At 31.9% G+C, this 22,705-nt stretch overlaps 3 protein-coding genes and 1 long non-coding RNA gene across 5 annotated transcripts; 1 reads left to right on the forward strand and 3 right to left on the reverse strand.

The window, feature by feature from the left end:
• Positions 1-36: 36 nt before the first annotated feature.
• Positions 37-7,865, reverse strand: LOC105637749 (putative E3 ubiquitin-protein ligase LIN-1). 2 transcript variants are annotated; one of them, XM_020680881.3, is made up of 15 exons: positions 6,591-7,865; positions 5,587-5,817; positions 5,409-5,494; positions 4,143-5,300; positions 3,904-4,048; positions 2,519-2,776; positions 2,086-2,392; positions 1,869-1,993; positions 1,639-1,758; positions 1,342-1,473; positions 1,100-1,222; positions 890-1,000; positions 663-809; positions 279-524; positions 37-183 (listed from the first exon to the last, which is right to left on the reverse strand). In XM_020680881.3, exons 1-15 carry the CDS (start codon positions 7,413-7,415, stop codon positions 166-168), a joined length of 4,032 nt encoding a protein of 1,343 aa, XP_020536540.1. In that variant the 5' UTR covers positions 7,416-7,865; the 3' UTR covers positions 37-165. The 2 variants fall into 2 exon arrangements, with proteins under 2 accessions (XP_020536540.1, XP_012076733.1); XM_012221343.4 differs by having other exon boundaries at positions 1,639-1,755; positions 6,591-7,863.
• On the forward strand, positions 7,396-8,698 carry LOC149493971 (uncharacterized). Its single transcript, XR_016322149.1, has 2 exons — positions 7,396-7,531; positions 7,972-8,698. It is a non-coding gene; the product is annotated as an uncharacterized LOC149493971 (long non-coding RNA).
• Positions 7,871-9,463, reverse strand: LOC105638329 (Phosphorylase superfamily protein). The gene is made up of 5 exons (XM_012222124.4): positions 9,186-9,463; positions 8,960-9,027; positions 8,718-8,873; positions 8,375-8,617; positions 7,871-8,298 (listed from the first exon to the last, which is right to left on the reverse strand). The coding sequence occupies exons 1-5, from the start codon at positions 9,424-9,426 to the stop codon at positions 7,966-7,968; spliced, it is 1,041 nt and encodes a 346-aa protein (XP_012077514.2). The 5' UTR covers positions 9,427-9,463; the 3' UTR covers positions 7,871-7,965.
• Positions 9,464-12,205: 2,742 nt separating this feature from the next.
• On the reverse strand, positions 12,206-15,844 carry LOC105637750 (basic helix-loop-helix (bHLH) DNA-binding superfamily protein). Its single transcript, XM_089724637.1, has 9 exons — positions 15,246-15,844; positions 14,614-14,938; positions 14,251-14,325; positions 13,946-14,011; positions 13,594-13,659; positions 13,303-13,389; positions 13,066-13,110; positions 12,768-12,815; positions 12,206-12,616 (listed from the first exon to the last, which is right to left on the reverse strand). Exons 1-9 carry the CDS (start codon positions 15,530-15,532, stop codon positions 12,485-12,487), a joined length of 1,131 nt encoding a protein of 376 aa, XP_089580763.1. The 5' UTR covers positions 15,533-15,844; the 3' UTR covers positions 12,206-12,484.
• Positions 15,845-22,705: the final 6,861 nt, after the last annotated feature.

Genomic DNA, 22,705 nt, shown 5'->3' on the forward strand with positions numbered 1-22,705 from the left:
TGTACAGTACAAAATATCAACATTTTGAAGAATAAATTTCAAAGATAGATTTTTATTTGAAGGTTGCAAAATGAATTTAATTTCAAATAATCATTAAGCTGTCATTTGTTTTTCTAAAAAAATTTTTGTAGTCAATAAAAATTTATATTGTTCGCCATCTCCATTCTAGCTCAGTCCCCATGCCTGCAATACACAGCAACAGCTTTTCAGTGTTAATGCAGAATTTGTAAAATTGGTTGATATAGGAATAAACAAGAAACACTCAGAAATTTCTTTACCTGAATCCGGCCATCTGACGTTCCAATTACTAACATTTCTTCATTACCATCAAGAGCCATGCAAAGAATCCTACTATCTGAGCCGGTTTGTAGTATTTCAATTCTGTTTTGCCTTTTCTGATCCCAAATTTCCACAGTTCCTGCTTTGGACCCTAAATAAATTAGATCTGAGCTTACTGCCATAGCCCTTACTTCTAATGCAGTTGGCAGTGAACCTACTAGACCATAGTTTGAAGCACTCCAAATCTTTGCCAGACAGAAAAAGAAACAGAAAAAGGATGGAATTGTTAGTTGCAGCAAAAATTTTGACAGGAAATTTTACGAACAGGAAAAAAAAAGAGCATAAGGACAGGAAAAATTTTGAACAAAATATTCAAGATATACCTTGACAGCTGCTCCATCTAATGCAGAACTACCTGAATATATCATTCCGTTGCAAACTTGCAGTGAATGTATAGGATTTGCTTTTCCTAATAATTTTCTAGTTCCATTTTGGATGGTAACAAATGTTCCTGTTGCCAAATCAATTTCCTGAAAATGAACAGCATTTTTGTCAAAATACAAGATGAAGGAAATTAAATATTTAGTATTATTGCGCAACGAAATAATACCTGGATGCTACTGTCATGACATCCACAGTACAATTTTCCTTGCACTAAAGATAAGCACTTGACGTATTTATTTGCATTCAATAATTTGGATCCTCCATTCCATGAGTGGACCTGATTAGGAAATAGAAGCCATGTCTTAGTTACATGAGTATGCAAATAAGTTACAATACCCAGCAATAGAGAAAAACGTAGATGTTTGTATTGTGATACCTTGACTCCAGCTCCTTGTGGAATGAAGCAGGAAATGCTATTAGCCACCACTAGATTATGGACCTGATCCTTCATATCATGCACTTGTACACAATGTAATGCTTCGTTGCCAATGGACCAGATCTATTCATCACAATTCATGAGTAGGGAAGTGAATTTATAGGATAAGCTAATTTCAGCAGTAAATCCAAGAATGGGTCAATGAATCTTTAAAAATAGTAAATTGAAAGAACTGTAATTACCCTTGCAGTTCTATCAAGTGAACCACTATATAGTCTTTCTCCTGATTGTAAAACTACCAAGCTTGTGACTGCCTTAGTATGTTCTCTAAGTTCTTGGATGAGATGAAGAATGCTACCTCTACCAGTCCAAACCTTCATAAGTTGAAAAGAAATGTCAAAGAAACTCAAATTTCACTCAATTCAGTTTTAGAAACACTAACGATTACCATTTTTCTCCTGAAATTATATGTTTATCATACTGGCGATATGTCATATGCATAGACTTAAAAGATAGTGAAGCTTTTGGAGAGAAATTACCTTTATAGTTCCATCAGAATGGCCAGAAAATATTTTGTCTTTGGAGCAAGTGATTGAGAGCACTTCACCATTTGCACTACAGTCCGCTTGAGCTAGTTCTTGATGATTCCAGAATTCCTGCTATCAAACAAGCATATTATTTTTTCTTTGAAACTGATTCTTTTTCAAAAAAAAAAAAAAAAAGGATTCATAGCTGATTAGGTATTAACTTTCTGGAGTAACAAACTTACAGCACTAGAGTCGCGGCCCTCAGACAGAACTTTCAGAATTTCAACTGCCAAGGGTGATGATTTCTTAAGCTCTCTCAGACCTTTCTTAATATCCTTCATGTAGAATGTGAGGTCTCGCAGCCCCTCTATAATTCAAAATGTCAAGCGTATAAGTTTTTATAGTAAATGAATCATTTTCCAATGGATGCATATGCTGTTGCATAAATTTGCCACCTACCAGGATCATTTATGAAGCTTTTTAGAGCAAGCAACGAAAGGACTTTGTCTTCAGTTTCCTTTGCGGACTTGAAAATTGTAATGAAATGCTTGAGCAAGCAAACACGGGCTGCTCCTCGTAACCCTGTGTCAGGAAGAACGCCAAGCATATGTACAAGCCATGTTGATGAAATCAAGCATGAGGAAACTAACTCTAGACATCTGCTCTTCAAGCCTTCTGCTAAAACCTCAAAAACTATTCCAAACTCATGGCTTACAATAGCATATGCCATTTTTCTTTCCCAATCTTCAGCTGCCCTCTCTTCTTCCTACAGATGTCAATCAAGGCGTAAAATAACTAGGATAGGATGAAGAAAGTCAAAGAAACAAATTGGAAACAGAAGCAATTCATAAACTCAAAAGAGACTTTATTCAGTGATTTCCAAGAACCTGACCAGTGTGTCTTCAATTTCTCCAGACAAGTTGCCAAGCTGCTCCATACGCATAAGATTTCTATAACTTTTGCCAAGTCCAGCTCGTTTCAGGAGAAAAGCTCGAGTAAGGGATTTTCCAGAGGAGGTGAATCTTCCTTGCAATGACACAATTATATTGGCAGCAGCTATTTGAACAGCAGGAAATTCAGAGTTTTTGAGGCATGAAATTAGAGTATCTATTGCTTCTTCCCGGAATATGCTCATCTTTCTTGGCTCAGCCTATCATTCAATACATTACTTATCAGCCAATACAGTGCAATAGCTATAGGTCATAACAATAAAAATGCATGCAATTTCTTACATGTTTTGTGTAGTTTTAGCTGCATTTTGAGTGACCAAATTAGTACGATAGTCCCATTTTCTAGCTAATTTTCCCCTGTTGTGAATAAACCATGAAGTAATTTTGTTTCATTGTTTTAGGTGAAATTTAATCAAGGTTTGAGACTTATGCTCCGTTTGTTTCCGTAAAATAACTTGCTGAAAAATATTTTCATGGAAAAATATTTTCCAAATGACTTATTTTCCATTGTTTGGTTGTAATATTAAAAATTAGTTAAAAATGTTAAAGTCTTTATCTCATAAGACCATAAAAAATATTAATAATAATAGAAATTTTATTGTTAAATATGAAAAGAATGCAAAAAAAATATAAATTATAAAGTCGCCGGTAGCTCGTGGTGGTGGCTGCCGGTGACCGGTGGTGGTGGTCGATGGCGGTGATCGGTGATAAATGGTGACTGGTGGTAGTGACTATGATGATTAATAAATTAAAATATGGATTTATAAGGTTTACTATTGTCCAAAAAATATTTTACTCTATCGAAATGGGAAGTTGTTTTCCTTAAAAAAATGACTTAATTTCCTTTTGACTAGGAAAATATTTTCCGTTGACTTATTTTCCTGAATGACGGAAAATTGTAAAAAATATTTTCCTACAAGTTATTTTACAGAAATAAACGGAGCCTTATTTTGGAGTGTTTTCCCTTCATTTGATGCATCCACTTGGGAAGACTTACAAGAAAGCTCAAAGAGAATAACCCATTGGCTGCCAAAGAAAGAAAATATGAAGCACAAACCAGCTCATTGTGCATTCTAAAGAGCTACCAAGGTCCTTGAATTTTTCTCCTAAACAATCAGCAAAATAATAATTTTTCTATACTACTTGTACGACCCGTGCACTTGCAAAGCGTGTTGTCACGATCAATAGGCAGTAGGCCTTTAAGTGACTTTCAAAAGTTGGGAGCAATAAACTTATCTAATTCAAGCAGCAATCATAGAATTTGATTTGCTCTTTTTTGATAAGGTTTAACTCGATGTGAAAGAAAGAAAGAAAGAAAGAAACATACCAAAATATCAAGTTGGAGTAAAAGACCAGCCACAACAGGACATTGATCTTGAAGAGCTGTCTGTAAATAATTAAGAAGGCCGTGCATTGTACTAAAACCACCTTCATCCTTAAGGATGTGAAGAACTTGCTCATTGAATGTCCTCCTAGAGAATATCAAAGGCTAAATTTACTCTGACAGGCAGACATCAACACAAAATTCAGCTTGAGAAAAAAAAAAAAGAAAGAAAAAGGAATTACCTATTTAATTTGACTAATTCAGAGAAGAAGTGAACTATCTCAAATCTTTCTCCATCACTTGCACTTGAGAAGCTCTCCAAAACTGGAGCCAACTCAGCTTTATCAGCAATTATGTTTCTACATTTCCCATCTTCCTGCATGCATTTTAATAAGATCCCAACTGCAGCAATCCGCTCTTCTGCCCACTCGGCTTCCAAGCTGCCAACAATACATTCAATCACTTTGGTAGAAACAATAGCATTGGCAATTGAAGAAACAATACTTTCTTCATTGCAGCCAAGGACTTGTCCTAGTAGAAGCACAGCAGCTGTTTTTTGCTTCAAACACATCTTAAGCATATCCTCTTTCTTTTTAATGGCTTTTAGGAGAGATTCCACCATGTCCATCTCTAGTAAGCTTATAGTAGAAGGTCTTAATAGATATATCAAAACAACAGCCTCTGATAAACCCTTCTTGAAAAGAGCCACAACGCATTCCATATCAGATTCAACTCGTGTAAGAGTCTGTATCACACCTTTGTCTCTTGAACTCAATTCAGACAGGAGAAAAACAGTTGCTCTCAGCACCTGTGGATCAACAGAATTGAAAAGGACCTCTACGAATCCATTAATAACCGGAGGTTTTGAGAGCATACTTTGAATATCAAGGTCCATATTAGCCTCCTGCCAGAATTGCTCTATCATAAGGACGGCCATTTCAGACTCATTCAGAATTTCTGACATACAAAGATTAGTAATGGCATGTCGTAGCTCAGTCATGCTACTATCAATGCTGGCTTGGTTAATGACAGTACTAGGAGAAGAATCTGGGGGCATTATTGTCGGCTTGAAGCTTGATTCAGTGTTTTGGTGTGGACTTTCAGATTTATTTGATGCAAAATCAGGATTCTGCTCTTGCCAGCTTGCAACAAGTCTTTTGAGTACATAGTTCGTTTTGGGCAATTGTGAGCTATGCAACTTCTGCCGCGTAATTGGACATGTTGAGTTTCCTCTATCAAGCCATTCTTTAATCGCCCTTCGTTCATATGTCTGCCCTGTCTCAAGTGTTACTGGATCATCAAACAGATGGCTTGTTATAGGACAGACGAAGTCCTTTGGAGGTGTATGTTTCCCATAACCTGGAGGATTACCTGAATCACCCATTACATGATCTGGCGAACTAATAGTGACAGAAAGAATCCAAAAAATGAGAAAATTGCAGTAGACAATGTAATGATAATGTGGTTATTTATTTATTTTTTTTATTTTCAAATAAAAACATGTATACCTACTGGAACCTGCAATAATTGGCTGCTTATGTTTTTGGGTTTTGCTTTGTCTATGCTCAAACAATGCCAATCTTCTGCTGCTTTCCTACAAGACAATGTCACAACATTTATTAACAAAAAACTGCATAGATAAATCAGCCCAAAATTGACAACTCTATGCTTGATACCATCTCTCACCTCAAGTTCGGCTTCAGATTCTGAAGAGAAATTGATCATGTTATCTTCCAAAGAGGACTCCACTTCAGAATCAGAATATAAAATAGGTGATTTTGTCAGTTTCCTGTAGTTAGAATTTGTGAGGGTTTTTGCAGAGACCCTTTGAGGATATGATGGTGGAGGAGACTTGGACTTGCTGCTGCTACTGAAGCTAGAGAATTCTACTGAAATTTCCCCTTCAGCCCAAATCGGCTGTAAAAATTAGAGAAAAGAAAAGTCATAATCTTCCGATAGCAAGACTGAGCTTGGACTGGTCAAACAAAAAACAAGTTGCACAAGAAACACGCTAATTATCCAATCATTAATATGCATTGGCAAAGGATGACAGATAGAAATTACATGTGAAACTTAAACAGGCATTTGTTCTTGCCTTTGACAATATATAGATTATGTAGAAAGAAAACAGAAAAACATTTGAGGATTACATTGGTTTAATTTATAATTACAAAGTTGATCCAAGAAATTCATGTATTGGGTTTTTCATCAAGTTGGCTCCAAATATCAACATAAATTATAAATATTTTACAAATGAATTGACTAGTACTAGCTGTATGCGTTACAACCATTATTTGTTGCACTAAAATCCAAGAAAGTGTACACAAGTCAAATAGGCCAAAGGGATTTATCATGAACAATTCAAACTAATGACTTTATTTTTAAAACTAGAGTTATATTCTTTGCCTACCTATGGTTGACACGTTCAAAACAAAATCCCTTAAGCAGAATTAGATAACAATGAGAATTAAATAATTCCTTCTTTGCCACAAGAAGAAAAGAGAAGAAAATCAAATTCCCCTTGACGGAATCTTTGTGACGACAAGAAGAGAAGTCGAGAAATCAGGATAGAATAAGATTTAAAGAGAAGAAAATGAAATCTAAGTAGTTGAAACTTTCAAAAGAGTATGAAATTATGAAAAATGCAATTAGTCAAATAAAAAAATTGAGAAAAAAAAATTCAACATTACATTATACCGTCCATTCTTCAGTCCGAATTCCTCTGTTTTGATCTTTTTATCTTCATTACCTTCCAATTTATCGACCTTTCCTATCTCTTTCAAGACGATCGATGGCGGTGTAATTAGTATATTTTCGTCACTATTTCCTAGGACTTCCTTAAAGTAATTAGCAAAAACTCTGCAGTTCTCATCAACAACCTCCTCATAACTGCTTTCTAGCTCCTTCAACTCTAAAGCTTGACCTCCACTCATTTTCGACAACAATTTCGAGCTAGGAAGAACCACTGACACGTCATACATGGAATTTTCATCGCTCTCATATCCCATATTCATAGACAAAGAAGACAAAATTCTTGATCTTTGCTCATTAAACCATTGAAGGACAGGTAAAAGATGGACTAAAAACAACTCCTCGAAAAGAACCGGAGCTATCTCTGATCGTGACAACGAAGGTTCTATATAGAAAATATTAAGAAGATTAATGGCGGCATTGGTGGGTTCTTGGGTGAGAGTGTAAATTAGAGAAAGAAGAAAGGAAGAGAAGGGGATTTTACGGTACGAGAGGAGGAGCCTTTCGGCGAGACGGAGAGAGGAGGATTGAATGAAAGGATTTGCGGCGGAGATGGCTTTTTCGAGAGTTTCTGATGCTAAATTTAGGGTTTTGATGGAAGTAGTTTGGATGCAAGGTGAGATTCGGCGGCGCAGAGTGGAAAGAATATGGTGGCGGAGGTCTGATTGGGAGATGGATTCAGAGAGGAAAGCGGAGGTGTGATGGAGGATATGGGATGCTGTGGTGGTGGCGGCTGCAGCTGCAGCGGCAGCGTTGGTTGTCATGGTGGTTGTCGTCGTCGTTAGAGGTGGAGGAGTAAGGATTATGAGGAGTTTAAGTTTGGGTTTAAGGAGTGGAGATGCAGAGGAAATTTTGGGTAATCTAGATCAGGAAATTAACGGTAATACCTTAATTTTATTTTTAATTTTCTCTTGCTGGCGCCAAAAGGATTGGGACGGCCTTTGAGAGCGTTAAATGACTAAATTAAACCTTCTTCTTATCATCTAACAAGGAGGAGCATGGAAAGGGTAGTACTATAATTTCCTGGGTTTGAATTTCCGAGGCAAAGGTAGACTTAATCGGGAACGTGAGGAAGCGAAAATCCCGTCCCCTCACGAAAATCCGGGCCCCTGTTGCCGCCCTGGCCGGCCTTGACTCTATCCGGTTTCACGCGCTATATGGTTCTTCCATCTGTCGGCTTAACCCAAACCACATCCAACTGCTTTTTGGATTGACTGTGTTCTTTAAAATGAGAAATTAATTATTAACATGCAATACAATTATTATTCCATTTTATTTTTAAACTTAAAAAGCTAATAATGAAATACAATGTCTTTACAGTAAGGCAATGAATCTAAGCAAAGCATCAACAGCATTTTGAGCGGCCAAGGAGGAAAAGATGTCAGCTTCATTAGAAACAGCAGAACCACCGCCTGCTAAATCAGAGAGAGCCCTTATAGTAATGAAAGGAATTTCCTGCTGGTGACAGATCAAGGCAATTGCTGCACTCTCCATGTCAATTGGGGTTGCATTGAATTTAGAGTTAAGGAACTCTCTGTAAGCACTATTGTCTACAAAAACACTGGCACTAATCCCCCTTTCCACTCTCACCACCATAGGTGTTCTTGGCAAGCAAGTTGAATTCACGCATCCTCCTAACTTCAAACCCTGGAATATTCCAAACCCAAATTTTAGAAACTAAATACTTGTTTTTTGGTTCAGCAAAATTAGCTATGAGTAGTACCTGAAGTTTCTTGGCGACTTCAAAGTAATGGTTGTCAACAGGAACCCAGAAGGCATGCTCTCTAGCTTCAGGAATTCCATTTACAGGAAAGATCTCTTCAGGTTGGTACCAAACTCTGTTCAAAAGGTTTTCTACTGATTTGCTTCTGTTGTTAAAATGGGAAAATTCAAGAAAACCGATTTCCCGAGTGTAATCTCCATTTGATTCCAGAGGGAGTTGATCATTAGGCTCCTCTCCGAATCTCTGCTCAAGGAAAGTCAATTAAGCAATGTAGAAGTTCAGTAACATTACAAAATTTAAATCAAACAGAAACTTAATAATGAATCTATTGGTAATTTTGCACCTGCCAACTCCAAAGGCCAGTATGAGCCCAGTATTGAGGGATAGTCACATCTCCAATTTGAAGTGAAGGATTTGCATTTCCTGCAATTCCATAGTGCAGAACGCCATTCACCTTAAATAGACTTAGCAGTAATTGTGTGGTTACACCTGCATTTATCTATTTGAACAATGACAATATTATAAGTTTTTTTATATGAAATGTTATTAAAAAAATAGTATAGAATAAAATGAAAACACACATACCATACTTAATCCAGTCATGACAATTATAACCTTCACATTTTCCACTTTCCCTATCCTAAATCTTCTCCCTGTGAAACATAAAAATAATGTTAAGGACACAAACTTGTGATGGCCTAATTTTATGCTAAACAAATAAAATTCACAAAATTTCACAAAATGGTGACATTGATAGCGATATAAGATAAAAATATCAAATATATATATATATAGTGGGATTAAAAATGACCTGAGAAGTCCAAATAGGGAAGCTGAAGATTAGGCTCAAAGCTTGGAGATTGAAGAAGAGGGTTCATCTCAAATGCATTTGGCACTACAATACCTAAATATGGACCCTCCTTATTTACTCTATCAATCTCTCTTATGCTGTATTGAGATACTTCTCCATAGGCTCTATTTGCCACAACCAAAACGACAACAAATCCAAGCAATAACGGCCTAAAACGACTCGTCATCATCATCACCATCATTTTTCTGCAAATTAAAAGATTTATGGGCTACTTCTCCTCAATGTATATACATATATAGAGGTTTTAGTCAGGCCATATGGTTCTACCTAAAAAAATAAATAATTCAGAGTTATCATCGAGGAAGCAAGATGAAAAGTCAAAATTTGGAATTTTATAAGGTCAAATCTTAGACGTATGGATTCGGTTGGCTATTAAAAAAGGAATGCGGTGGGCTATTAAAAAATGAATGCGGTAATTAGTTGACGATGTATGCTGGACATGTAGAAAGAGCCACCGGCTTCAATCGACACTAAACGCATCTACAGAGAATAACGGATAGTCTTAACTGTGATTAAACCCAGAGCCGAATTAGGCAGTCCCTGATAATAAGTCTATATACCGGTGGTTTACACAAAAAAAAAAAGACTCCACTTGTAATTTTAATTATAGGATATCATAACTTATATTTATCATCACAGTACATGAATTATTCGTTTTCCTTTGTTTTAAACTTAGTCATTTTGTGGAAAATAGGTATATAGGTCAATTTCATATGCCAGACTAATTTTTGATTGAGACAAGGATATTTCTGATCTACCAAAAAAAATAAAAATATAATAATTTCTGATCATTTAAAAATATAACGTATGAACAATCGCAAGTCTTATTCCATTTTATAATAGGAAATGAAGATACGTGACGCGTTCAACCGGTATTGGTCCTGCTATTATCTCTTTATTCACGACTGACTAATCTTGATTGATCCTTTAACACGTCCTCGGCCCATTAAAGTTGACGGGCCGCAAAGTTGAAAATGGCCCTTTTGAGTGACTCCAAAAAGAAAAAATGAAGAATTAAATAAATAAAAAAATTGATGCAAGAATCATTTTAAGCGGACCAAATTGTTTTAATTATCATAAATTCCTAATTAATCATATCCTAACACGTCATTTTCATTCTTTTGATTAGGTTATCTAAAAATTAAAAGTACTAAATGGTTACAATATAAATTTGACTGGACTCTTAACAAATTGCGACACTTTACTTCACAGGTGACATTTTTGTTGACAAAGTTAATGACTAATTGGTGGCTAAGAATTGCAATATTAAATATCAACCCAGTCTTAATCAAGGGAAAAGGTACAGTAATCAGGTTCCTGATTAAGAGAAAACAAGTCAATTAATTAAGATTTTTTCAGATTCATTATTTTGACAAAACGACACTGCAAATCACCTCTAATTATTTCAATTATCCCTTAATTCAATTTCAATCTATGTGCTTTCAATTTGTTATGGAAGTATTATTTAGTCTAGCCCGTATATTTACGCTTGTTGACAGGTTAATGATTTTATTTAATTAATTTAACCGATTAATTATATCATTTTTAAATAAAAATAAACGAATTTTACAAAGTAAGGGATCTCTTAGTGCATGGGTACAAATGGGACGTTGTTATCATGCAGATCAGGATGAGCATAGATAGATTAAAATCGAAAGATTGAATCGAAAGAATGTAATCGAGATTTTTTTTTTTTTTTTTTTTTTTAAAAAAAAAAAAGCTCGTGAAAAGGGAGGATACATTCGATCCAATAGAAAATCGACAACAAAAATAAAGAAATAAGAAAAATAAAAAATGTGGGTCATGTCGAAATCTGATTGAAGATGTAAAAAAGGAACAAGTATGATTGAAGAGTGGAATTGACATGGGGTAACATGTTGGCAATATCTGAGATAGTTTCTGTAGCTTAATGATGCTTCACTTGGTGCCCTAGCTATAGCTACTTGACATGCTTGATTGCTTTCATCAAAACTTTTCTTTCTTAGAATCTCATATATATCACAACAAAACATGCGGTCCTTTCAATATATTCTTGGAGAATTCTTGTCAAGAAAAAGGCAGGATCGATCAAAAATTCAAGATTAGAGGGAAAACTTTCTTTTGAAAATCTGCCAACCCAAGAGTAATATTATCAAAGCCCCTTGCATTATTTGAAGGCCTGCTGAAAGCTACTGCTTTACATTATTGCCTTGTTATTATTATTTAATTTATAAAGAATGATCGACAAAGAAAAGAGCGAGATATACCCCGGAAAATAAGAATAATGAGTTTCTTTTTCTTTTTCTTTTTCTTTTTTTAAAGTACTAAAAGTTCTTTAAATGGAAGAGAGATTATTGAGGATTTAACCTACTAATTAAAAATTAAGTGATAAATTCGGTGACGATTAATATAAATTACCCATATCATTAAATTAATTACATATTCAAGAAATGAGATATACTTTTTTGGAAATATATATATTACAATAGTACGAAAGATATGTTTGGTGAACTCTTGGTTTCTGATTTTCTGTCTCATTCGTGTAGCTAGAATAGCTAGGAATGCTTCATTATTATTCACGGGATTTTACTTATGATATGACAAAAGAAATTCCAATATATAGTTTAAATGTCGATCAACTTCTTTTATATTAATTAATATAAGAGATTTGAATTATAAAGAAGAATTTTAATTAATTCTTTTAATTACAAAAATTTCTTTAAAAATTAATGATAGAGCCGTATCATTAATCACAAGATCTTGACTTGAAATATGGATTAGAGACAATTTTATTAAAAAAAAAATTATGGGGAAAATGAAATAGAATATATCTCAATTGATGCTAGCTCGACTGATTTCAGGAATGCTGCTTAACACAGAGCAACATTAAAATGATTTATACTAATATCTCAGTAGAGCTGCATATACATGAAATTAATTAACAAGACATGTCACTAGCAGCCACTAAACTAATTAGGAAATTAAAGAAATATAGATAAGTTTAATATTAAATTAGAGAGAGTAATATATATAATTAAGGACTTGCATTAAGTCCAATAATTTAAAGTAGCGAGAGAGCACACAACTTAGTTTATATATATAAATATTATAGGTAGCCAGATTGTATAGCATCATGAGCAATCAGCCTTAGATTTTTAGCAGAGTGACTGCTAATGATGTTATAACGTTTTATGAAGAAGCTCTTGTCTTGTCTGTTGTGTGCTGCGATATTCAATAATCCATCGGAATATTCCTTCTCATCAGAATCCTCCGCCAAGGGCGGGAGCCCAATAATCTGCTCCGTTATCGCTTCCAACTTGAAGAGTGCATGACACTGGGACCAGACACAGCCCTCTACTCCTCAAGTCCTTCTTTTGTTCTTCATTGTAGTGCTGTAAAATATTCAGAAGAAATTTCAGTTAAAAATTTTATAAAAAGGAGAGCTTTAAGGAAAGAAGGAGAGGAAGAGGAAGAAGAAGAAGAAGAAGAAGAAGAAGAAGAAGAAGAAGGGAAAAGTGGAGTTTTATTTAGAAAAGAAGATACCTGTGGATCAGAAGCTCCTTTTCTCTTTATGCAGTTATCATTCAATAACTATTCAAAGAAATAAATAAAAGTTAGCATTTTTCTTTATTATGAAGAAACTTCAAGAATTTCAAATTCAAACTATATATTAATATATAATTAAACAGCTTTTAATCATCTATAAAGCTGAAACGGTATTCTTTTAGGAAGTTCTTTTAGTTTTAAAACTCGTATAGCTTTTTAATTGTTTTGAAATAATTCAAAGTTGCTGAAATCCCTTTTATGGAGAGGTAATGGATCCAATAAAGCATACACATACCTGACCAGGGTCCTCAGGAAATATACAATTCCTTTCTCCTTGAACCTATACCAAGAAAAAATTATTACAATCATTAATCAATTAATGCCCAAATAATTCACAAATATTCTCATGCACATGAAAATACACATATCTATATGCACATGAGTGAGATTGTTTCTTGTTTTGGGAATTGAGAAAGAATAATTTTTTTATATACAAATAGAAAGACAGAGAGAGAAAGAGAGAATTGCTTACAGATTGTTGGTGTTGGTGTTGGTGTTGCTGCTGCTGCTGCTGCCTCATGTTTGAGGATCCACTGCCCAAGTACGGCGAGCTGAGAGCCTGCATTATTCAAGGGGGATATGTCCATATATATATATATATATATATAAAATAAGTCATAAGAGAAGGGAATTTATTATCTTTATATGTAAAAAAGAAAATTTTAAGTTTATAGGATGTTAATGTTAATGGAATATTGTGAAGTGAAGTTGAACAGTGAGTGCCATGGTTGTTTGCAAAAATAAAGGAAGAAAGAAACATCACCTCAATTTGGTTCTGAAGGAATCTGATGTACCCTATAGCTTCTAACAAGACAGAGGCTGTGTCAGTCTGCAAAGGGGCAAAAATACCACACCACAAAAATCCAAAGTCATATTTTCTTGTCTTCTTTATACTTTATAGCCTAATAAAGAGGAAAACCCTAGTTCCAAAAATAAATTTAAACGAAATTTATTAACAAAGCCCTTAAAAAAAAAAATTCTTTTCCTATGTGGGTATCCTCGTAAAGAGTTTTTGTTGTTTAATTATTCCATTTGTATCTGCAAGATCTGGTTTTCGTTTTTCCTTTTTGATTTAAATCGATTAGGTTAAAATAAAGCCTAATAAATTTAATTACCTTTCCAAATGGAGAAACGAGCTGGTGAAGGGCAGTGATTCTGTCACCTAATTTCTCCTTCCTCACCTGGTGAAAACGAAAAATGACAAATTAGTAACCGCAAGATTTTATCCCTATTACTGGAAATTCATGGACAAAATGAAAAGTATAAATCAAAGAATCAACGAGCTTTTAAGAAATGGACAATCAAGAAAGACAACAGTCACCACCAAAGAATGTTTGTGAGTGTTTGTGCATATTTGTATGTGAGTAGAGTGATATTTATTTTGTGTATGAGAAAGGAATATTCATTCTTTATAGATTACCTTAAAGGTAGATTGGGTTGAAGAAGGTTGAACCCTAGCTTTCTTAAGAGCCCCACCAGTTGCAGTGCTATTACACTGCAATAATAATAAAGGAATAAAAAAGAAGAAGAAATAATTAATTAAAAATTTTTAATAATATAAGATAGCATTTAACATTAGATAAATCAATCAAGACCTAGCAAGAAAACATTAACCTAAGCAAAAAATGTTTCAGTTTGTGGAAGTTTAGAATTAAGGCTCCTTAACTTTAACTTTTGAAGAAAAGAACTATACAACTATCATATATTTATAATTATGAGTTAGATATTAATTTTGAAAATAAAGAGAATAATGTAATAGATGCTAGAAAAAATTAATTCTCACCTCGGAGGATCGATCTGGCGGTGGATGCCTGCAACCATCTCCTTTGTTGGTTGAAAAATCCAACATGTTACTACTGAAACTTGTAACACAGGACTTAGGAGAAGAAGCAGGAGGAGGAATCATCAGAGACCAACTAGGTTTTGTTGTCTGAAAATCGTCATTTACAGGTCCATAGACATAACTGCTAGGACAGTTTTCTTGCTTCACATTCACAATAGCAGACCCACTTGAAGCTTGATGATGTAACATTTGCTCCTCCCAATTCTCAAACTTTCTTACTTGAAAATGGCCCATGTTTCCTTTATCTTCCTCCATCAATCCACCCCTAAAAAAAATCATAAAAAATCCAAGTAAATTTCAATATCTTGCATTATGAATCTTCAAAGATCTACCCTGAAAGCACTATACGCTGGTAACTTAGTATCGTGTGACTATCTCGTGGTGCAAGAGATTTGGACTGAGATTTAAACATTCACAGTCCCTTTATTTTCAAGAAATATTGAAGAATATATAAAAAGTGGATAGAGTATGTATATGAAACATGTTTAGAACGAGGTCATGAATATGAGTTTATCCGTATTATGTAAAAATAAATATAAACAAAAAAACAGACACCCAAGGGAGAGATTTACATGAGGAGTTGGCTCCAGGATTCTGGAAGTTGATCTTGATTATCATGCCAAGAAGGAATAGTAAGTGAAGAAGACGAAGAAGACGAAGAAGAAGAGGAAGTAGAGGAAGAAGAAGAAGGAGGAGAAGGTGTGTAGTGAGGAAAAAGAGTAGGAGGAGGAAGAAAAGGAGAGGTTAAGGTTTGTTGATGAGTAATTGGTGGCCTCATGTTATTGATATTCCACCAGTTAGGGTTTCCGGCCATTATCTGCTGCATCGGCGGTGAGCTTTGCAAAAGACCTCGATTCATATTAATTGCTTTCTTGATTGATTGATCAAGACAAATGAATCTTTTTTTCTCACTTTCGTTATGATTTCTTGAATTTAATCTCCCTCTTACTTTCTGTTTCCTTTTCTTTGAAGCTCCCAAACAGAGTCTTTGTAGAAAGTTTTGAAGCGACTTCCTGTTCTGGATTAAATAGAGGAAACCAAAATCTTGCTGTTGAGAGAATTTAAATCATGGAGGTTTGAGAGTGTGAGAGAGAACCTTTGTCTTTCTCCTCTCTTTTCTTTCTTTATTGCTTTGCCCTCTTTTTTTTTTTTTTTATTTCTCTTTTTTGCTTTCTTTTTTTTTATGTTTTTCTTTTCTTTCTTGCTTTTTCTCTGCTTTTGCTTTATCTCAAAGTGGGACAGTAAAGGTAGTAGCAATTCTCACTAATTAATAAAATCCAAAAAAGATAAAAAAAGCTTCTTTACAATAACAAGAGATGCACAGTTTTATTATGCTACCCAACCACGTGTCCACTAATGTGTATATGATAATCTACTTTAAATTTTCCCAGATAATTATTTTCCTCACATTTTTTTTAAACAATAGCAAATTCTTTGCGTTTCAAATTAAAATTACACTCATTTAATGTTCATCGAATCAAATTATTCAAATCAAAATTTAATAAATTTTATCTATTATTACTTAATTTTATATCATTATTCATTTATAAGAATCAAAATAATACGACATAAATTGAGATATCATTTTTTATCTTATAAAACATACTCATGGCTATTAGATTATGGAAGTGGGTTGTGCTCTCCGATTAACTTACCAACAAAATTAAGAGTTTAAAATTTAGAGTTGCTATTTAATTATTTGAATACTACCTTCATTTTGTCAGAGCGAACAAAATACAAGTGTAAACAAAAAAAATATATATATATATATATATATATACTTACTAAGGAAGGTTTTTTTTTTTTTTTTTTTTTTTACATGTATTCAGAATTTCATCATATATGAAATTTGTGCTTGCTTAGACAATAAAATGATGTGATTAGTACGTATAGATGATCTAAACGTTACTTATGGTATAGGGTTCGTGGTCCGACCTCATCAAGTTGTGAATCCAACATTATTCATTTCTGAAATTAGCTTAATTTCCAATATTTACTTTAATTTGTTATTTTGGCCAATAACACGAGTTAACTAATAATATATAGCCTATTGTGTTATTTTGATCAATTGAGTATCTTAACGAATAAAAAAAATTCTAAAAAGAAAAACTTCTCGTTTTAAATATCAAATTCCTTTAAATCTATTATTGTAAATAGAATTGAAAAACAAGAAAAAGAAGTTTGGTTAGGTCAGTTTCTAAAGTATAAAAATAAAGATTTCAAGCTACGAAGCATATATAATTCACGTGCAATTGATTAAATTTTCCTTGATTAATTAATACAAAAGCATAATTTAACTAAGTGGTATTAAATTAGGGCAAACAAAAAAAAAATAGTAAATCAATCACCGACCATTAGTGAAAATCTAAAAAGAGAAATACAAATGTGACGGCTACGTCAAGATGACGGGAAAAAACCAAAAAATTGTTAGTACATGTGATGGTGTCATCTGTATGGACAAGCAGTAAAAGACTGAGAGGATGAATTTAATTTATAAAAAATAAAAAATATTTATAAAGTAGTAATAAGGTTTAACGGTTTATATTAACATTTAATAATAATAATAATAATAATAAGCTATATATGTGTGTTTATGAGAAGGGAATTGACCCGTGAGAGAGAAGTGTACCACATTTTTCGAGAGGTCAAAATCTAGGGTTTTGAGATCCCTCACCTCAATTCTCCCTTCCCATTATTCCAAAAGGAATGATTTCGATTTCCTATAATTACATTATCATATTAGTATTTCCTTTTTTTTTTCTTTTTTCTACTAGATTTTAGGCATTCTTGAACACTTTTACTGTAAATATCTCTTTCGTAAATCAACATTATTGTCACTTACAACCATGTATAAACCAACTAAATTCATTAATACTCGAATTAAAAAATTAAAATTTGAGCTCAATTTGTTGACCGTAAACAAATTAAACTTGGATTTGAATTTATAAGTATAATCAAAAGTAAAATAATTTAAAATTATGAAAAATGGGAATTCTCAAACTCTTCAACAAGTTATATTTTTTTTTATAACTAATGTTGAAAAATTAATAGATAAAGGTGAAAAGTAAATAACTTTTCTATGTAAAGTTTAAATCACATATTCCCATTTACCCTTTGGAGAAAGGAAAAAAAAGGTGATGAAGATTTTGGTTAATTAATTAATTAATTAAATTAAGCAAGGGGTGCCCATTTATCAAACAAAATAACAAAAATGAGGGGAAGGCATCTCACTTTGATTGAAATTTCCAAGAACATTCCAATCTATATTAAAAGAATAAGAATAAAAATAAATTTTTAATATTAAATGATGGGAGAATTATTCTTGTTGGTATAATAAATAATTAAACTATAATATATAGTTTTATTTATTCCCACGACATACATTCCCTTAAACCGCATTTCAATGTTAGAAGCAAACAAACAAAGGAACAAAACAACCCTTAAATCTCGAGGAAGAGAGACTAATTACATGTTTGAAGAGAGGAATGGCATGTCTGGTCCGTACTGCCAAATCTTTGTCGGAGGCGCCATGTCTTTTTATAGCCATTCTTTTTTTGTCTTTAATTTATTTATTTATTTATTCTGTTCTTAATTATATATTTAATTTAATTTAATTTATACCAAGAAAACAAATTAGGAACAAACAACTCTCTCTTCTGTCTTCATCTCCTTTTGCTTATATTCTTCTCTCTCTTTCTCTCTTGTTTTTCCATATTCTTTCTTTATTTTATTCGAAAAAATTGGTTGGAATATTATGTGATCTACTAATCAAGATTATGTAGAGATTAATGTCTTAATAAATAAATAATCAATTTACTCAAGAGCACAACAAAACAAATTGACAGTTTCAAATTCTAGTTCTTTTCAGTAGTTTATAATTTAGGTTCTATTGCTTTCTACTAACTAATTAATTAATTAATTAATTTAAATTTTCATCCCATTAATTATAAGTAATGGTAATTTTAAATATAATTTATGTTATATAAACTATTAAAAATAGTTACCAATTTGAGTTTGAAATCAAAATTATTCAATCTTTTTTTCTTAATAATAATTGACCTTGATTGAGTCGGGCTTGAGTCTTTAGATATTTGCTGAAGCTTGAATCTGCAAAATTAAAATTTGACTAAACTTAAATTAGGTTTTAATCTTTAAGTATTGTAATTAAGCTAACTGCAAGTGTAACACTGTATCGGTTTAACTCGACTCGATTATATAGTATTTCAAATGAAATTAAATTAACAATAAAACCCATAAGCATCGAAATGTATAAAACATGACAAATCAAGTTTGAGTCATTTGATTTTATCTTTGAAGTAAGACAAAATTTTAGTATAGACCGACAATGTGGAATTGGGCGCATGTAGAATCCTTTAATTATTTTTTTTTCCCTTTCAATCAATATAAAAATTAATTAATTACAAAATGGTTACTATCCAAAATCACCATTAATTAATTAATTAATAATACCAAATTTTAATGAAATGGACATTTTTTGGAACTTGACATGTCGTTTCCTCCAAGTCGAATATTAGTCATTAAAAAGTGTGTTGTTTTGTTTCAACATGTTCATGCTTCATTCATTGGATTCCTCATCACATGTTTTATTAATTCATTTACTAAATTAATTAATTAATTAATTAATTATATATAATGCTTCTCTTTATGATCCCCAAATGACTTATTTTAATATGACTCATAAACCTCAAAACCCTAACCCTAGTTTCTTATTTTAAGGACTCACCAACCGAAAGGGAATGCTATCGTATCTATCTATATATATAGACAAGCTATTGTAGTTTGTAATCATGCTACATCATATAACTAGTTACTGAGTACTTAGTTCATTTTTCATTCACTTTCACATTTACAAATTCTAGTTTATTTATTCCCACAATATTAAGAAATTGATTTTAGCACGTAAAGTTTTATTTTAAGCAATGATAAAAGAGATTCGAATATAGATTTATTGTCAAATCATACATATATTAATAATTGAGTTATGTATTAGATGAGGTAGGTCAAATTTTTATATAAGCAGAGTTGTGAAGAATTAGGACATCGAATTTAATTATTAAAAAATAAAATGTATTCTGTAACATTATTATAAAAAAAAGACTCACAGAAAAGTCTCCAACAACAATAATTAAGTATCTACATATATTGAAGCTAATTAATGGTGCCATTGTCCAATCATGGAGATAAACAGTAATTAATTTGGTATTAAGATTAAAGTGCAGAGAGGGTATTGTCGAAGCATTTAGAAGAAAATGATGTTTTGTGTCTATAACCTAATCCGATGAGCCTTTGTTGGATTTACGTGCACGCATTTCGAAGTATCCGATGATTGAACCTTATCATTTTACATTTTCTTTTTTTTTTTTTTTTTTTTTGGTTTATTCCAAAGGCCAAGCTTCGATTATCCCTTAATCAGCTTCCTTGTTCCCTTAATCCATAATTGCAGTACATAATATTTGTTTTTGTAACATCTTTTTCTCAGTAAAATTCTTATGCTACTTCACTTTCAAGTTTCAAACATTTTAATATTTTTTCTCAATAAAAATATAATAATTGATAAAAATCTTTCCATTTTTTTATTAATCTATTGTATTTCATGGCTTACTGATCAATTTCCATCAAGGAAGAATTCTAAAATAATTTTTTCAGAAGTGAGAAAATTATTTTAAAAAAAAAAATAGAAAGGAATAATCCTGGCAGACAAACAAACGAGCATATCTCAGTAGGTAATAAATAAATCCATCAATCATTCTCGAAATTAAATAAACAATTAGATTGGTGTCCCTTTCCTCACTAATCCATCTTAATTACTGATCCCAATAATACAATTTTTATTTATTTATTTATTTTAAATACCTTTTTCTTTTGTCTTTTAATATACAACTTGGAAAAAAATAATTCCCACTTTGCAATTTTTCTCTCCATCAATGTACAAGTATTATTTTTTTATACACCTAACTACAGCAAACTAAATTATAATCTATACCCATTAGCAATAATTATTTCCATGTGAACTTTTGCTGGCTACATATGTCAAAAGTGATATTGATGGTAGAGAAAATAAGTCAAAAGAGAGAGATAATTATTTCCTTTTCTAATTGTAGGAATTATAATTAATTAGAAATTTTGGTAGGGAAATTGGATTACCACTCCTAATTAGTAATTAGAATGTTAAGTCATTTTAACACATTTTGTGCTTGACGGTGACGTTTTAAAGGGACTCAGACAGTTGTATTTTATTAAATATTGCATACACATCAAATTTATTAATATTGTAAAGGCGGAATCCAACATGCGTGTTGACTAAAACTTAAAATGTCGAGATTTACTTCATCAAGTTGATATCGATTTATTTGAGATGTAATATAAAATTATAATTTTATCTTTATATTTTACTGTATTATATAATATTGTTAATATATTTTTAAAAATAAATAGTTTTATCTTAGAAAATTATAATTTTATCATTATATTTTACTATAATATAAAACATTATCCACCTATTTTTAAAAATACATATTTTCATCTCTATCTTTTACCTCACTTATACTGTTAGATTATTCTATTAATTTTTTTATAATTTTTTATTAATAAATTATTATATCATTTTTGTATTTTGTTAAAATTAACTATTTTATCTATATATTTATCTATTACTTTTGTCTCTGAATTTTGTAAACATATATACATGTATTTAACGAAAAAAATTATAAAAACGCAGGAATAAGATCACGTATTTTAATATATCCAACACGACTACGTTTACGAGCAAATATTATCGTCCTGCACGTGCAAGATCACATGACCGAGAGCCGTAAATTAAACAGAAACTTCGTGGGTATATGATAGATAGAGTTAAGTCCAAATGGGTAAGGGACAAACCAAAACTGCTTGGCACGAGTGGCAGCACTACTGACACGAGTCCACATGCTGCCACACGTGTTAAGTATTTTTGTAAATATTAAAAAAAAAAAAAAAAAAGAGGAGTAGTAGCCACAGGCTTTGCACGTGTAATCACTTGCTCACATGGCCAGTTGCAACTTTTACACAGTAAGTAGTAGTGTTTGGGAGTAAGAAAAGAGCAAAGATATTTGAGAGTCAAAGTTGAAGTTGATTAAGGAGTTATTTTCTGTTGAATAAGATAAAGTTGTCCAATAATTAGTTAGCATGAAAAAAATGGAATCAGTCTATATCAAAATGGGATTTTTTTTTTTTTTTTTTTTTTTTTTTTTTTTTTGCTTCAAGGCCATAATTGTTCTGAAGATTTTGTGTAATGCCTTCATTTTGCATTCTCCTTACCCTTAATTACTTTCTAATATAAATTCAACATCATTAACTATTATACTCAAATGATATTATTGTTAAATCAATTTTTATACATTCCATTTAATTTTTTTCTTATTATAATCTTATAAATGCATATCTTTTAATTTATTAATCATCGGTGACCAGCAGTGATGATATCGATAATTGATAAATATAAAAATATGCATTTATAAAAATATAATAATTTTGTCAATGTTCGGATAATTTTTTTCTCTTTTGAAACTTAATATTTCTTTAACTTGGAAAATATTTCCGTTGATCTATTTTCCAAAATGCCCTAAATATCAGAAAATAGTAACAACTATTTTCCTGTAAGTCACTTTACATAATTTTAAAAAATTATTGTAATTTTTTGAATGAAATCAAGTGTCAACATTCCATTCTAATATATAAGAAAGAAAAAAACGCTTTTACATTATTTTTAAAAATATATTTTAATAGAATTTGGTTGAATTAAATTTATAGAATTTAAATTTTAACTTTTTTATTTAAAATATAAAAATTAAAAATTTAAATAAATTTTATAAAATATTATGGAATTCATTTATTGCAGGGGTAGAGCTTGAGTTCAAAATAGAGTTAGAAGATTTGACTTTTGTTAAAGAAGTCAAGGAGCCGGTTTGTGGGCCTAATGGAGGCGTCTGTTTATATTGTTTAAGAGACCTACAAACTTTGGGCTTTCGATGAC

Source organism: Jatropha curcas, chromosome 8 (assembly GCF_041381405.1).
Source record: "Jatropha curcas cultivar XTBG-Jc1 chromosome 8, XTBG_Jcur_1.0, whole genome shotgun sequence".
NCBI lineage: Eukaryota > Viridiplantae > Streptophyta > Magnoliopsida > Malpighiales > Euphorbiaceae > Jatropha > Jatropha curcas.